General features: G+C 41.8%; 2 protein-coding genes across 2 annotated transcripts; one reads left to right on the top strand and one right to left on the bottom strand.

The window, feature by feature from the left end:
* Positions 1–795: 795 nt before the first annotated feature.
* Positions 796–13,812, top strand: fktn (fukutin). Its single transcript, XM_080419074.1, has 10 exons — positions 796–1,082; positions 4,089–4,145; positions 4,862–5,062; positions 6,308–6,454; positions 7,773–7,903; positions 8,898–9,030; positions 11,816–11,945; positions 12,401–12,534; positions 12,710–12,834; positions 13,042–13,812. Exons 1-10 carry the CDS (start codon positions 981–983, stop codon positions 13,253–13,255), a joined length of 1,374 nt encoding a protein of 457 aa, XP_080275200.1. The 5' UTR covers positions 796–980; the 3' UTR covers positions 13,256–13,812.
* Positions 13,813–16,083: 2,271 nt separating this feature from the next.
* ufc1 (ubiquitin-fold modifier conjugating enzyme 1) lies at positions 16,084–17,734 on the bottom strand. The gene is made up of 3 exons (XM_080418982.1): positions 17,521–17,734; positions 16,979–17,132; positions 16,084–16,565 (listed from the first exon to the last, which is right to left on the bottom strand). The coding sequence occupies exons 1-3, from the start codon at positions 17,597–17,599 to the stop codon at positions 16,298–16,300; spliced, it is 501 nt and encodes a 166-aa protein (XP_080275108.1). The 5' UTR covers positions 17,600–17,734; the 3' UTR covers positions 16,084–16,297.
* Between the last annotated feature and the right edge of the window lie 286 nt (positions 17,735–18,020).

Genomic DNA, 18,020 nt, shown 5'->3' with positions numbered 1-18,020 from the left:
TCAGTGCCCATACCCTAGGTGGGGTTGGCGAAAGGGCCTTTCTGTGTGGAGTTTGCATGTTCTCCCTGTGTGTAGGGTAGGTACCCTCACAAAAAAACATGCATTAATCCTGGTCTCTATACTGCCTCCCCCTGGTCAGCCGGGCGCCTGATGGAGGGGAAAGGAACTGGTTGGAATAACGTGTTCCTTCCACACGCTACGTCCAACCAGGGACACTCCCCCCTGTCAGGTGATAAGTAGTGGCCTGCTCACTCCTCATGCATTGAAAGAGGCATGACCTCAGTTTGGGGCTCTCCCCAGGCTGGCAGAGGGAGAGTTGCGCCCAGGATTACATGCTTAGGCAATTGGCACTGGGTGGAGAAATGGGTTACAAAATCGTGGGATAAAAATAAAAAAAAGAAAGATGATCCTTTTTTATGTATTTATTTATTTGTGTTTGCTTTTTTTTAAAGTATTTATTTATTGCATATTAAAGTAGGCTATTGGTAAAGGAGGCTATATTTTATATAAAATAGCCTACTGGTGCAATATGACTTTTCTCGTAAAACACACACACAGACATCGGGTCATCGGTCAATAGGAGACTCATCATCAAATTATTGGCTCAGGAATGCGACAAAAACTAAAAAATCGCCAGGAATTCAAGGCTTCATGGGGTGTGTAATTTATAGAAAATAAAGTTTTTTGGGGTGAACTACTCCTTTAAGTTGATAATATTCGTCACCCGGAAGTGCTTCACGCCTTCCACCGTAAACCGGAAGTGTCCCCTGTGTTTTGTTTTCCGACAGTGCTTGGCAACAACAGCAACATGCATCAGCAGCAGCAGCTGTTATTACATAGGCTTTTTATTCTCTAATAACGTTATTATAGATATATATATATTATATATGTTATTAGTTATTAAAGTGGCTTTTTATTCTCCAATCATGCGTTATCTTCACCTCCGTCTCATCACTTGATTCGGGCTCAAAACAGGGAAAATGCCTCGAATGAACAAATCAGTCATACTGGGATTACTAGTGGCTACGAGCACTGTGTTCCTGCTCTTCCAGCTGTACTACTACAGACAGTACTCCTACAAGGTATTATACTCTATTACTACAGACAGTACTCCTACAAGGTATTATGGTATTATACTCTATTACTACAGACAGTACTCCTACAAGGTATTATACTCTATTACTACAGACAGTACTCCTACAAGGTATTATACTGTATTACTACAGACAGTACTCCTACAAGGTATTATACTGTATTACTACAGACAGTACTCCTACAAGGTATTATACTCTATTACTACAGACAGTACTCCTACAAGGTATTATACTCTATTACTACAGACAGTACTCCTACAAGGTATTATACTCTATTACTACAGACAGTACTCCTACAAGGTATTATACTCTATTACTACAGACAGTACTCCTACAAGGTATTATACTGTATTACTGCAGACAGTACTCCTACAAGGTATTATACTGTATTACTACAGACAGTACTCCTACAAGGTATTATACTGTATTACTACAGACAATACTCCTACAAGGTGAGACAGTAGTATTACTACAGACAATACTCCTACAAAGTGAGACAGTAGTATTACTACAGACAGTACTCCTACAAGGTGAGACAGTAGTATTACTACAGACAATACTCCTACAAGGTGAGACAGTAGTATTACTACAGACAATACTCCTACAAAGTGAGACAGTAGTATTACTACAGACAGTACTCCTACAAGGTGAGACAGTAGTATTACTACAGACAATACTCCTACAAGGTGAGACAGTAGTATTACTACAGACAATACTCCTACAAAGTGAGACAGTAGTATTACTACAGACAGTACTCCTACAAGGTGAGACAGTAGTATTACTACAGACAGTACTCCTACAAGGTGAGACAGTAGTATTACTACAGACAATACTCCTACAAGGTGAGACAGTAGTATTACTACAGACAATACTCCTACAAGGTGAGACAGTAGTATTACTACAGACAGTACTCCTACAAGGTGAGACAGTAGTATTACTACAGACAATACTCCTACAAGGTGAGACAGTAGTATTACTACAGACAATACTCCTACAAAGTGAGACAGTAGTATTACTACAGACAGTACTCCTACAAGGTGAGACAGTAGTATTACTACAGACAATACTCCTACAAGGTGAGACAGTAGTATTACTACAGACAATACTCCTACAAGGTGAGACAGTAGTATTACTACAGACAATGCTCCTACAAGGTGAGACAGTAGTATTACTACAGACAGTACTCCTACAAGGTGAGACAGTAGCATTACTACAGACAATACTCCTACAAGGTGAGACAGTAGTATTACTACAGACAATACTCCTACAAGGTGAGACAGTAGTATTACTACAGACAATGCTCCTACAAGGTGAGACAGTAGTATTACTACAGACAATACTCCTACAAGGTGAGACAGTAGTATTACTACAGACAGTACTCCTACAAGGTGAGACAGTAGTATTACTACAGACAATGCTCCTACAAGGTGAGACAGTAGTATTACTACAGACAATACTCCTACAAGGTGAGACAGTAGTATTACTACAGACAGTACTCCTACAAGGTGAGACAGTAGTATTACTACAGACAGTACTCCTACAAGGTGAGACAGTAGTATTACTACAGACAGTACTCCTACAAGGTGAGACAGTAGTATTACTACAGACAGTACTCCTACAAGGTGAGACAGTAGCATATATACTGTGATCTAATAGATTCTATTCAGACAGGGGTCTTCAACGTTTTTCAGGCCAATGACCCATTAGCTGAGAGAGAGAGAGAGAGAGAGATGAAGCAGGGACCCCCTAGCCTGGGATCCAGCCTGCTTCGCTACGTTCGGCGGACATTTTTTTCTCTCTCGCTTCTAAGAGAGAAAAAAAAGTCCGCCGAACGTAGCGAAGCAGGCTGGATACCAGGCTAGGGACCCCCCCCCACTACATATTGTATACAATTGTGTTGCAAATTGAACTTTTTCATAGATTTCATAGATAGATTCATAGACATGTTTGACAGCACTGTCATCAGTGTTAATGTGTATTTTCAGACATTTAACCCCTTTAACCATCAATACTTAACTTGACCTTTCACTCTGTATTTAGTCTGCTCTTTTTTCCCTCTCTACACCAAGCCTCTTTGCCGCGAGGTGTTGTGAGCTTGTAGATCCGCTATTTTGGGCTAACGTTCCCCTCGGAATAGGGATCCTGGGGTTCAAGTGGTTAATGTACAAAAGAAAGTTCCTATTACACAATAATTTGGTGGTAGTAACTCTGAGGGGCCCGGACCCCCTGTTGAAGACCCCTGATCTAATTAGTTATGAGAATTACTAGTAAGCGGTGGTATAGTAGTAACTACTAACTATTTAATCAGGGGTTGACGTTCATTTAAATGTGTCATTTGCCCAGGAAACAATCATTTTGATTCTGCAAATAACATAACAATAAAGAAAGTGAACCGATGTGATGCAATAGCAATCTATTTAACCCATTAAGACCTTGAACGTATCTGTGTCACTTTAGATTTCTTTGGCTATTCAAAAATAGCAGATATACAAGCTCATAGCGCGGCACCGAGTGCCGCGCTATGAGCTTGTAGATCTGCTATTTTTGAAAAATCGTGAAAAACATTTTTTTTTTTTTTTTTTTCAAAAAAAAATTAGGATTTAGAAAACATTTTTAAGAATAGCCTCAGGTCTTAATGGGTTAAAAAACTTGGAAGTGTGAATTTGAGACACTGTTTCCATGGGGGTCAAAGCCTGTGGAGTTTTCTACTACCTGGCCCTAGAGTGTACCTACGACGAACAACCAAAAACCTCACATGTGCTGCCTGTTCCATATCATGTGTAAAATAAGCAAATAGAGAGAGAGAGGGAGAGAGCCTTCCGGCATTTCATACACAGTCCAGTCGGTGACTAGAAATAATTATCACAATTTCCCAATCCCATACTGTATTTATTGTAGTATTTGCAGTAATGGTATAGAATTTGTAGTATTAGTAGCAGTTCTAGTAGCAGTATTAGTAGTACACTAACTGTCTCTCTCCCCTCTCTCTTTCAGCCTGGTTCTCACTTCCTGGGTAGAACAGGGCACCTGTCGTCCAATGATGTAGCGTGGGTAAGTTCAGAGTTAACTACTCTCACGTAGCCAGACAACTATAACAATCTCCGAATGCTACAGTACATAAAGTCTGGAACTACGCCTCCCGAAAGGAAGCTGTCATCTGTTTGTCATTTCCATTCACGGAAATATATTTTAAAATATTTTATGATTTTATTTTTGAAATAAGAAAATGATCAGCAGCTAGCTTTATAGGCTTAGATTTTTTAATTTTTTTTATAGTAGGAGTAGTATAGGACACATTTGCGAAACTGTAAAGACGTACCTCTGGATCATTTTCTGCACTTCTGTGCTCCAGACAGTACTGTATGTGACGGAAGCATTTGAAAATTGTGGGAGGCAACAGTCTGGCTCGGGGGACTAAGAGTTAACTAATAACTGCAGCTAATTAACTCTAGGTAAAACATACAGTTAACATAGGCCTACTATACAGTTACATAGGCCTACTATACAGTTACATAGGCCTACTATACAGACCAAGGACAAGTGGGTATATGGTGTCTTTCAAGGACCAAATAGAGTTAAAAAGTAGAAAATCGAAGGATGACATAGGGATGTGTGCAGCTAGTCGACTTGTCTTTTCCCACTTTAATTGTTAACTAAATACTACTTTTTTAAAGCTATTATTTAATATCAGGATTTTAATGTTTTTATCCTGTGAATAGACATCATTTTGATCATAATAATGATAATAAATGTCTTCATCTTGATAGAATACAGTGAAGAAGTTCCTCAGCCTGGCGCAGCACTTCAACCTGCCAGTGTTCCTGGCGGACGTGGCCAGCCTGGCGCTGCTTTCCCAGGACGACCTGCTGCAGCAGGACGGCCGGCTGAGGGAGCCACACTGCACCTTCCTGTGCACCGGGCGGCCCATCACCTCGTTCGGCCTGCTGGCCAACCTTTGGAAGTACGACGTAAGTTGTAGAATAGGATCTGTGTAGGGATGGGACGATAATCGTTATCGTTTATCACGATTAAAAAAAAAACGCTTAACGTGAAATTGTCCTCTGTCATACACTAGGATGAATTGGCTATTGTTGAGCTGCAAATTCAGTACCACTTAAACCCTCTATACAAAAATAGCAGATCTACAAGCTCACACGGCTATTTTTGGCGAACGTTCCTCCCAGAATAGGGATGCTAGGTGTTCAAGTGGTTAACAAAAGTGCCATTTAAAATGTTAAGCATATTTTGATTATCGCGATAATATCGTTAATCGCAATAATGTTTTGCCACAATAATCGTGACATGTAAATTTCAAACCGTCCCATCCCTAGATTCCCTACCCTGTGCATGACTGTAGTTCCCCAAATTCCCAGAAGGTGGCATTCCCGTTTCCATCCTGTTCTGGGTCCGTTTCTCATGGCTTCATTGGAGTGGCTCAGCAGCTAATTTAAACTAGAAACACACGACACCTACATATGCGTTGCCGGTTCAAATCTGCTGCTGAGCCAATCAAAGGGAGATATGAATGAGTACAACAGACCACAATGGAAACAAGCCCCTGGGGCTTTTTGTGTTATCCTTTTAACCTGTTAATAAAGTATTCAATCAATCAATGAGAAACTGACCCGAAACAGGAAACGGGAATGCCACCTTCTTTCTGGAAAAGGGAACTACAGTCATGCACAGAGCCTATTGTTGTTTCTACTGCTACTGCATTTATGGAATCGACATGGTCTATAATTCGCTAGGTAACACTGTCGTGAAAAAAATAATCCTTTTACTAACATAGAGCAGTGGTTCTCAACCTTTACAGGCCGTGACCCCCTAAAATAATCATATTTTAACTGGGGACCCCCCACCCTAATAAACACTTGGAATGTAGGAGTTGAGGCATTACATTTTCGGTTCCACAGATAAATATTGATCGGCTATTTTCAAAGTTTTTGCCTCTTTCTTCTTACATTATTTGTCAATTTGGCCAATGTTTGACCAGTTTTTATAGTATAGTTTGTTGATGACTTTTGATACAGTAATGATCTTTTTCTTTTCTTTCTTTTTTTGGTATTAAAAAAGCTCTTAAACGTCCTTAAATTGTCACTTCACTGTCATCTGGGGACCACCCCAAAATCATGTGGGGACCCCCCTGAGGGTCCCGACCCACAGGTTGAGATCAGATAACTGACATAGAGTACAATACTTTGTCATTCGTTTAGCCCTCTCTGCTAGTGTTGGCGGAGGAGAGAGGCTTCGACGTGCTGGAGGTGCGAGGCGAAGACCCGCGATTGGCCAGCATGGACGACCTCTCAGCCAACCAGATTCCACTACACTTCCTGTTCCGCCACCGTGGCTACGTTGTCCAGGTATGCTAATCTTCAGTTACTTTTATAGGCTGAATTCTGGTGGTCCATTAAAGTTACATTGGGCCAGGAAAGTCCAGAAGATTGAATCCATTTGATATTCAAACTTTTTTATTATTTCTCTTCTTGGCCATATTATTATTTATTATAATTGTCTCCGCCAGGCCGAAAGGCATGGCGAGAGATTATGTTTTGCACCCTGTCCGTCCGTCCGTGTGTCCGTCTGTGTGTCCGTGTGTCCATCTGTCTGCGACCAGGTAATCTCCCGCACCGTTGGCCCGCTCGCTGCGAAACTGTGCACACACACTCCCTGGATGCCAATTCAGAACCTCTGCCCCAGGCATGGGCCTGTTATAGCGCCCCCAGGAGGCCGATTTGTGCAAAACCCATTTTTGGATATTACTGCTACAGATTTTATCCAAAAAATCACGCAAATCGGTACACAGTATCTCTATAGTCATGTGATCAACACGTATCTGTCAAGATTTTCCATGTTCCATCCTGATTGGCTAAGATTGGCTTCCAAAGTTTGCTGGATATTTGAAATTTTGCACACACATTCCCACTGGGCCGAGGAAGAAATGCCACCCTTTTCACATTGGCCTGTTATAGCGCCACCAGCAGGTCTAATTTAGCAAAACACAAAGTTTTGGAACAAAATGCCTCAAATCATGAAGGCAGTGTCCGATTGCCGTGCAAGGCCTAAGAAGAAATGGTAAATATAATAACCTACCTGACCTGGCGGAGACCTGTGCTCCGAGGAGCACTTTTTCTAGTTTTATATGTTATTATTAGAACCCCTGGAGTTATTAGTCCTGTTAGCATTAGCACTGGTATTGTCATTATTTTAACCCATTAAGACCTGAAGCTGATTCTACATGTCTCCTAAATCCCAACAGTTTTCTGAAAAACCTATGTTTCTATATCAGTGGTTCTCAATTTTTTTCATGTCAAGGACCCCCAGAATGATATGTATTTGGCCGCGGACCCCCATCAAAATATTTTGTTCCAGGGACCCCTAGAAGCAAAGAATAGAGTTAAAAATGTTCGCTTTAAAAATATTTATATTCAAATATTTTCACGATTTTTCAAAAATAGCAGATCTACAAGTTCATAGCGCGGCACTCGGTGCCGCGCTATGAGCTTGTATATCTGCTATTTTTGAATAGCCAAAGTGTACAATTATGCTTTTTAGCTCAAATCTAAAAATGACACAGTTCCAGGTCTTAAAGGGTTAATTCATGGAATTATTAGCCCCCGTTAGCAGAAGTATTGTCATCATTATTATTATTATCATATCCAACTCTCTCTCTCCCACTAGGTGGCGCTCCTGTATGAGCGGAGTGGGAACTACCTCTGGCACGGTCCGCTGCGGCTCAAGGCGTCCGCCGACCGGACGTTCGCCCCGTTCAGGATGCTGGACTACGGGCGCCATGCCGGGGCCTACGACAGGTCAGTTAGTCCTCGCCACCCAGGTCAAAACATTAAGACGGGGAACGCATCCTGTGTCATTTTAGACTTTTAGCTATAACCATTATTTTATACTTTGGGCTATTCAAAAATAGCAGATCTACAAGTTCATAGCGCAGCACCGAGTGCCGCGCTACGAGCTTGTAGATCTGCTATTTATTAATTTTTAATCGTGATTAATTTTTTTGCACATTTTTGAATATATATATTTTTTACATTTTTAACTCAGATCTGGGGCGGCCATAGCTGAGTGGTTAGTGAGCCCGCCTAGGGAGCCAGAGGCCCTGGTTGCCCCAGGTTCGATTCCAGGCCAGGTCAGCATATGTGTCGATTAAATTTGTCCCTGAGCAAGACTCTTAACCCCTAATTGCTCACAGGTTCTCATTGGAAACAAGACCGCAAGGACTTTCATGAACGACGTTTAAAGGAATTATCCTTATCCTTTATCTTTGCTGGGGATTCTACAAATGTCTTCTAAATCCTAACAGTTTTTTTGAAAAAACTGATGTTGCTATAATCAGTGGTTCTCAAACCTTTTTCATGTCAAGGACCCCCAAAAATGACATGTATTTGTCCGTGGACCCCCATCTCAAAATGTTTTGTTCCAGGGACCCCCAGAAGCAAACGTATGTTAAACATATATACAAAGATTTGCACACATTTTCACGATTTATTTTCAAAAATAGCAGATATACAAGCTCATAGCGCGGCACTCTGTGCCGTGCTATGAGCTTGTATATCTGTTATTTTTGAATAGCCAAAGAAATCTAAAATTACACACAGATGCGTTCCCGGTCCTAATGGGTTAAAACATTTGGTTATGAAAGTCTATGTGTTAAAATGTGATTATTGCATAAAGAATCTGAATAATCGTGTGTATTATTGTGTGTTCTGATGTATTTTGTGTGTGTGTGTGTGTGTGTGTCTGTGTGTGTGCGTGTACTGTATGTGTGTACACGCGGTGGGCCACTTTCAGACCGGTGCTTGTCTTGACCACATTGGACGGCCTGGATGTTCGAATCCCGCGCAATGTCTCGCGCTTTCTGTCAGACCGGCGCAGCGCCCGCTACGTTGAATGTCGACACCGGGAGGCGCGTGACTTCTACCGGGTGAGTGTTACGTCAGTTAGGCTTGTGTTCAGTATCTATTTTTGAATTACGTCTACGTCGCACTTTCTTGACATTGTAAGGTACATGATGTTTTTTTTACATATTATTATTTAGTGCTAGGATCTAAAACTCGAAGCTTGTATGCTATTTTCAGGCTTCAGGTCATACTGTGTGACTTATATTTTTGTAGTCTTTGTAGCGACACCACTGGTCATTACAGCAATCTGTTATAACTGTGATTTCCAGAAGTCCATTCAAAACCAAACTTGGTCTCACCAGAAGCACCGCCCCCAAAATAAATACATTATGGCAGGGGTCTTCAACAGGGGGTCCGGGACCCCTAGGTAGGGGGGTCCTCAGAGTTACCACAGGGGGTCTGTCAAATCGTTGTGTGATGGGGAACATTAGCGGAAAATAGCAGATCTACAAGCTCACAACGCCTCGCGCTGCGAGGCGTTGTGAGCTTGTAGATCGGCTATTTTCGGAGAGCTTGGTGTAGAGGGGGAAAAAGAGCAGACCAAGTACAGAGCCAATGGTCAAGCTGACTAAATATTGACGGTTTAAAAGGTTAACTATCTGAAAATACTATCCAACTATCTATGAAATCTATGAAAAATTTTAATCTGCGACACAATTTTATACAATATGTATAGTGGGGGGGGGGGGGTCCCTGCTTCATCTGTCTCTCAGCTAGGGGGTCCTTGGGCTCAAAATGTTGAAGACCCCTGCATTATGGTTTTAGCTGAATAGGGACCAGATCAGGATGGAACATGTCTAACGGTAGGAGCACTGACAAATAATCTAAACTGTACACAAAGCACTGCATCCTAATGTATATTCATAGTATGACAGTGTCGCAGTTTTGAAGTGGTCATATCAAGGTGTGCGGCTATACTTGAATACTTAAAATGTACCGTTCCTGTTAGTAGGCGTGGAACTACTAATTGGATAAGTATTATTTATTGAAAAAAACATGCTTTTATTGTGTGCAAATTGTTTTGAAATTGAACACCTTCACAGGCTTTGTTCAAGTTTCAACCTTTCAACTTTCAACCTTGTGCTTAAAGAGATAGTTCACTCCCAAAATGACTTTTTTCTATCGATTAGTCACCCCGTTGAGACTTGAATTCATGGATATTTTTTTGTTTTTGTCACATTCCTACCGGTAGGCAGCGGTTCCGGTAGGAGACACAAAGAGTCTCCTTTGTGTCTACTACTGGAACTGCTGCATACCGGTCTGCTAGTTAAATTATTGGCTTAGGAATGCGACCAAAACAAAAAAAATATCCATGAATTCAAGTCTCCATGGGGTGACTAATCGATTGAAAAAAAACGATACATTTTTTGGGTGAACTATCCCTTTAAGGTATGGTTATTTCCCTAACAAAATGCATCTCAGGGAGAGATTATGCATCATTGTAACTCGTTGACTGCGTCAAAGTGTCTCTTCGCGCAAAAGGCACCTACCCTAGTGGTGATGGCCATCAGAATAAAGTTTAGGGAAGTTAGGGAAGTTAACTATAGTTGTGGCAGCCTGCATGTTTCACATTTTTGGCTGTATGTTTTGTAATTTGTTAATTTTGCAAGTACCCAGTATGGTTGACTGCTGTAGCCTCGTCACAGGTTTGATGGCTGTGGCTGGGTTTGATGATGGCTTCAGTTTTGTAGCAGCTAATCAATAGCTGCTAATAGGTAATGCACTTTGAGTTCAAAGATTAAGAGGGGTTTATTTGTCAGCCACTCATACAGGTACAAACAGTGAAATGTTGGTAGGACATGAGATGTGAATGGAGTTGAACCTTAGTTAGCCTCGATCTCCAGGCTTTTATTGTTTAGTTTTGCTAAAAAATAAAAGCCTGGCCCAGCGAGTCGGTGTACTCGGTATGAGGAAGTGTTTCATTTCCCAACCAACCAGAGTGCAGTGGGCGTCGCTCGTAATGTTGTGTTAACGGGGCGGGGGTTGACGGACAGATCGGTGAACCAATGGGGATCAGGCGCAATCTCTCGCCGGCTCATACACCCGCCCCTCTATACACGAAATCAGGAGCGTTGGGGCAGTCTAAACCTTAGTTGACTGGTTCCCCTTTATCGTCAGGACTAATGCTGAATTTATACTCCATTGAATTGTCAAACAATGTTGCTTGCTGAAAATAGCCTATTTCCTAGCTCAAAACGTGTCACATAGAGACGTGAGCTTGTAGGTTGTCTGTTTTTGGCCAGCGCCATGATCCTATGAATCAGGCATAAACTGAAAATACTCCCAAACGGTGGCTAAAGCATTTATCCCATGCTGTATCCCCACCACTCACAGTCACCACCTTTCTCAGCTGATCTCAAACTGCCCTCTAGTGGCATATGTTGTGCACTACAATACATCGCATCAATACAGAAGAATCTCTGTATGGGTTTAGTAGAAATAGTATTGAAGATCATACTGTCAGGCTTTCGAAATACCCTGGTATCGTGCCCAAGCCTAGTGTTTGTAGCTCTATTTTAACTCTATATTTATTCATGTGTATGTAGGTCTATGCTAACTCTCTGGCCATTCATTGTGTATGGAGCTCTATGCTAACCAGCCATTGTTTTTGTATGTACGTAGGTCTATGCTACCTCCATCTCCATTGGAGAGGGAGATTGCCCTTATTTATGAAACAAACTGAGCGTATTTCCAATGCAATCAATTTGGACGTGAGCAAGAGCCTATGATCAAATCTCTCGTTAAGTCTCAACTCATGTTCTCAACCCAACTGTTGGGTTTTACTCATCCATTCCTTTCCTTCCCTAGCTCTACCCAGATGATGGTGGGCAGGAAGCGATAGAGTTTCGCAGACAAGCAAAGACGCTCCTCCACCTTTCCGCCAAGACGCTGAATGATCTCTCCATTCCCTTCTGGCTGAGCAGCGGCACTTGCCTGGGTGAGTGCTAGTGCTTCTAAAAGTATTGGACACATTCAGAAGAGAGCCAGCCCTGTACCCAGGATTGGGGTGTCTTGGGCTGGGTAGAGGGGCGGCATGAGGCCCCTCCCCTGGTTCTTTTTGAAAAATAAAAAATCGTGCTAAGTGTCCAGGGCCCTCCGGGAGCACGGCCTCTGCCTTCCTGCCTCAAGGAATTTTCCCGCTGGTGCGTGGAGGGCCGACTGGGGGGTCCCCTCCACCCAGCCCCGTACCCAGGATTAGGGTGCCTTGTCTGGGTAGAGGCGGGCGGCGTGTCGCCTGGTTCTTTTTGAAAATTCTGAAAATTTGTCTAAGTACAAAGTACCACCAGGTCCCTGGGAGGGGGTCCCCTCCACCCAGCCCCGTACCCAGGATCGGGGTGCCTTAAGTGATGCTAAAAACTACTCTCTCCCTCTGCTCCGCTCTCGTCCAATCAGGGTGGCTCCGGCAGTGTGACATCATCACATGGAGCCGGGACGTGGACCTGGGCGTGTTGGCCCGCGACTACCGACCCGAGATCGTCACAGCGATGGCGCGCGCTGGCCTGCCGCTCAAGCACAAGTTCGGCAAGGTGCTCACGCCAACTCTGAACTTTTGAAAGGGACTCTAATTGTAGCATTGGTTTCTATTTGTAGCAAAATCTTTAAAACTTAAAATCCCTCTCCTCTCTCTCTCTCTCTCTCTCTCTCTCTCTCTCTCTCTCTCTCTCTCTCTCTCTCTCTCTCCCTCCCCCCCCCCCCCATCAGGTAGAGGACAGTCTAGAGTTGTCCTTCCAGGGACAGGAAGTCAAGTTAGATGTCTTCTTCTACTACGAGGACGGTGATATCATCTGGAACGGAGGAACTCAGGCTCGAACCGGCAGGAAGTTCAAGTAATTACACACTGCTAATACTGCTACTTACTAATGTAACAAGTAATAGTACTAGCTACTAGTACTGCTAATACTGCTTCTTACTACTACAAGCAATAGTAGTACTATTCATACTAATACCGACACTAATATTTGTAATACTGCTAATACTGATACTGTCTCGCTTTCATTCTTTCGTTCTCCTTTTCTCTCATTCTCTCTCCGCAGGTACGTCTTCCCTCGCTTCGCGCTGTGCTGGACGGAGCTCCTGGAGCTGCGCGTTCGAGTCCCGTGCGAGGCGCACGTCGTCATGGAGGCCAACTATGGCCCCGGGTGGCAGTCGCCCGTGCACACGTGGGACTGGAAGACGTCTCCCAGCAACGTGCGCGACAACGGGCGCTGGCCGCCCGCCGAACGGGACGAAGTCGTCCAGGTGTACTGAACTGTCGTCCCACCACTTAACGGCACTAGCGGTCCCATTGATTTGAATGGGGAGCCGCCGGGACATATAAGATTGCTTAACCCATTAACTCATTGAGTGCCAAACACATCTACATGTTTTCAAATACACCCGTCAAGTGGCAAAACGCAACTTAGGAATGACCCTAGGTCCCTGTAAAATGGAATGGACTGATGTGACATGAGCCCAAAAAAACGTCACTTCCGTCCGCTTCAATGATTTGGAGAAAAAAGGTCCATATCTCCGTACTTTTTTACAGTGGTGAAAACGAGCCATTTTCGACGGGCGATCACTCTGCAATGGCGGACCGCGTTAGAAATATTATTGTTCCAGTCGTTAGACGGGGACCGTCGGCCATCGCCCAGACACCCTTTGTTTACATCCGGGTCCTCGTGGAGGCTTCTACAGCTCTAAAACGATCGGCGTAAACGGTAAGAAACGCTGGCACTGGATGTACCCTGTTTTAAAAAAAACTCTGGCACTCGATGTGTTAAGACCGGTAACGCATCTGTGTGTCATTTTTAGACTTCTTTGGCTATTCAAAAATAGCAGACATACAAGCTCATAGCGCGGCACCGAGTGCCGCGCTATGAGCTTGTAGATCTGCTATTTTTGAAAAATCGTGAAAATGTGTGCAAGTCTTTGAATATATATATATATATATATATATGTTGTTGTTTTTTTAAAGCGAACATTTGTAACTCAAATATTTGCTTTTGGGGATTCTACAAATGTCTTCTAAAGCCTTAAGGTCCTTACACACCGGGGCGATTTTTTTCATGCGAATAATACGCTTTTTTAAAAAACCTTATAAAGTCAATGCAAGCTTCCACACCAGTTTCGTGGAGCGAAAAAAGCGTCTTTTAATTATTCGGAACGAGTCCGAATTTTGCGTATATTCGCATATTCGCCGGTGTGTAACCGCTTTTACAGTAATTTTTTATGTTGCTATAATATCAGTGGTTCTCAAACTTTTTTCATGTCAATGAACACCCAAAATGATATATATTTGGCCACGACCCCCCCCCCCACCCACACACACATCTCAAAATATTTTGTTCCAGGGACCCCCAGAAGCAAAGATTTGAGTTACAAATGTTCGCTTAAAAATATGTATATTCAACGATTTGCACACATTTTCACGTTTTTTCAAAAATAGCCCAAAGGAATCTAAAATGACAGAGATGCGTTCCCGGAGTGAATGGGTTAACATCCGACGCTAACAAACGATAATATTCCTGTCAGTTTGAATCGGGAAGGAACCTTTTGATGCTATTTGTCCTTTTATTTTATATGGGAAGAGGAACACTTAAAACACTGGATGCTAACTAAAGAAAGGAAGTGTGAGTTTCAAGTTGGTATAACAGTGGTCAATAAGGGTGCTAATATTCAAGATCTTTTTAATGATTGTTGCAAATAATGGAGTTGTGACTTCAAATCCCAATGCTGGAGTGGACCCATTGACATGCAAGAGATGTAAATACCTTCAGTGTCATCTACTGACATTCTGGAACTGGAAAACTGTAGAATTTTCCTCTGAACTTCAACCTTTCCACCCAGTCAGGAATCAGGATCGACGTTAACATTAGTACTGATTTGAATGGGGGGCTACTACGGTAGTGTTAGTAATGGTCTTGACAGGTAACTGGATTGTACATACAATAAATACTGTAATATTTCTTTAATAATAGTAATGCTATAATTTATTTTTATTTATTTTTTCATTTTTATTTATGTTCGTATTTTTGTACATTAGCATGTTAGCATTTTAGCTGCTGTTTAATGATGTGGTTTTGCAATAAAAAGATGCATTGAAAACTAGTTGTACTAGTATTTCTTTTTTAAATAAATGTACTGTCTAAACACTTCCATGTACAAATGAGTCTTAAACAGGGGGTCCTATAGGGGGTCCCATTATATAAACTTTTATGTTTTACATTAACCACTTTAACCCTAGCATCCCTATTCTGAAGGGAACATTTGCCTAAAATAGCTGATCTACAAGCTTGTAGATTGGCTATTTGACAGAGGTTTGTTGTGTAGAGGGAAGAAAAGAGTCGACTAAGTATAGAGCCAAAGGTCATGTTTACTAAGTATTTAGGGTTTAATGGTTAAATGTCTGAAAATTAACATTAATCCAAACATATTAATAGAAAAGATAATGTGCAAACAAACACAAAACATCAATTTAAACATGATCTATGAAGTCTATGAAAACCTTTAATCTGCAAGACTATTTTAAACAGTATGTGTGTGGGTTCCCTGCTTCATCTTTCTCTCAGCTAACAGGTTCTTGGGCTGAAACATTTTGAAGACCCCTGATTTACACACATTATAGTTTAAGTTACACTTTAATATCCCAATACTAGAGGACAGAAGTCCCGAGCTGAGCGTGCTCTACTGTCAATAGTTTCAGAGATGCACTCTCTGAACAGCCTATAGAAACAGTCCACACTCACAAGGCGATATCTATTTAAATTTTTGTGTGCGGACTGTTTCTATAGACTTTATTATGACCCGATGGAAATGTGTCCTTTGCATTTGCAACTATCTATTCTTGGAGCAGTGCCCGTGGACTGCTACAAACCACAAATGTACATAATAAACGGCTTAATATTGATATTTATTCAGTTATTTCAACTCTTTCTTGTGTATTTACTCATTCATTCAGTTATGGATGTGTCTTTTTTTAACCCATTAAAACCAGCAAAGCGTCTGTGTAATGTTTTATTCTAACTATATATATATATATATATATATATATATATATATATATATATATATATATATATATATATATATATATATATATATAGCACATTGGTTGGCTATTAAAAAAATAGCAGATATACAAACTCATGGCGTGTCACTTTGTGCCGCACTATGAGCCTGTACATCTGCTATTTTGTTTTTATTGTGAACATTTGTGCAAAGGATTTATTATACATTTTGGCCTCAGGTCTTAGTGGGTTTAAACAACCTGTAAAAGAAATAATAAAGCCAGGCTAAAGGGGTTCAATTCACTCATTGATCTTCCTTGTGGACAACCAGTCCTTTAGAGATTAGGTCTGGGATTTCGACCGCCAGCCAGGGGCCGAGTCCGAGGGCCACCAGATGGGCCAGTCCGAATTTGGGCACGTTTCGGGCCCAGAGCGGCTTGAAGTGGTCCGTCAGGCAGATCTTGCCCCCTCTGTACATTTTGGCCGTTTTTCCGTCCAGTTCTGGGATGGTCATTTCGGGGGCCGTCGAGGGGTAGGTGACCGGTATCTCAAACTCCATGTCGAACTCATACCTGGTGGTAAAGCAAGGCAAGGTATTGATATAGTTCACAAGGAGATTGTGTGCATCTGTGACCTTTTTAACTCCTCAAAGAAAATGAAAAGAATAGAAAAAAGACCATTACTGCATCAAAAGTAATCAACAAACTATACAGTAAAACTGGTCAAGCATTGGCCAAATTGTCAAATAATATAAGAAAGAGGCAAAAAACGCTTACAACTTCTTGAGCTTGTAGATCGGCTATTTTTTTTACAATATTTATCAGTGGAACCGAGTCAAACAAAATTGTCAAACTCCTACCATTCCAAGTGCTTGTCAGGGTGGGGGGGTCCCCACTTAAAATTATGATTATTTTGGGGTGGGCCGCAGCCTGAAAACGTTGAGAACCACTGCACTATGCCACCAACCATGATGTGCCATACGTACTTGAGAAGGTTGTGGATGTACCAGCACTTTCCAAACCAGCGCGTCCCCTCCTTGTTGGACTCCAGTCGGAACCAGTCGTTGTCGGCCGTCTTGTTGTTCTCAACGTACTTGATGAGAGATAAATACTCCTCCTTCAGCCTCTGCACCCATAGCTCTGCAAAGCACTGTCTTAGTAAGAAATATTGCACAGGTAACATGATTATGTACTTAAATGAATACTATACTAATAATACCAATAATAATGAAATGTGTATGGCTCTAGACTTACTTCTAAACACATTTTGATTGATTGAATACTTTATTAATTTGCAAATAGTACAGTGGTACGATAGCTAAAAGGATAACACAAAAAGCCCTGAGGGCTTGTTTCCATTGTGGTCCTATGTATTCAGTTCATTAAGACATTTAAAGACATACAATAACATACAAGAAGTCATCAACATTGTAAGTTGCCAAACCTCATGCAGTGTAAAGCACACCTTTATGTGTGAAATATACCATTGTTATGAAATATACCGTTATCTATAATAATATAATAATACCTTTATCTCTGGGACCAGAGTTGGTCTTCAGTAGAGGGATCTCAGACACCAACTTTCGCGTCGCCTCGTCGGCTGCCATCCTTGTTTTGTCTAATAAGAACAGTATATTATATGAATATTATAAAGCAAAGGATAAGATAAGAATGTGAGTGTTGACTGTGTACAGTTTTCTCTAGTCCTGACGTGTTGATACATCCATGGTTGTCATGCTCGAGGAAGATGAACCCGGAAGCGCAACCCCGGAAGCAGTAGTGAGCAGTACTCCTTTTTGCTTTTATATATTTTTCTTTTTGTTCCTCCATAAGTCACTGATTAGTATGTAGTGGCCAAAATTACATACTACATGCTACATTGTAGCATGTAGTATATGTAACATGTAGTATGTGATTTCAGCCTCTACATACTAATCAGTATGCTGTTTTTTCAACATGCCTACGTTTAATTTCGGCCTAATCAGACCCCACCACACGGAATGTTGGGAAATCCCCCCATCTTGTGAC

This window comes from Gymnoscopelus braueri (assembly GCF_963280865.1).
Source record: "Gymnoscopelus braueri genome assembly, chromosome: 22".
In the NCBI taxonomy this organism is placed as follows: domain Eukaryota; kingdom Metazoa; phylum Chordata; class Actinopteri; order Myctophiformes; family Myctophidae; genus Gymnoscopelus; species Gymnoscopelus braueri.
This window is presented reverse-complemented; position numbering and strand designations above follow the sequence as displayed.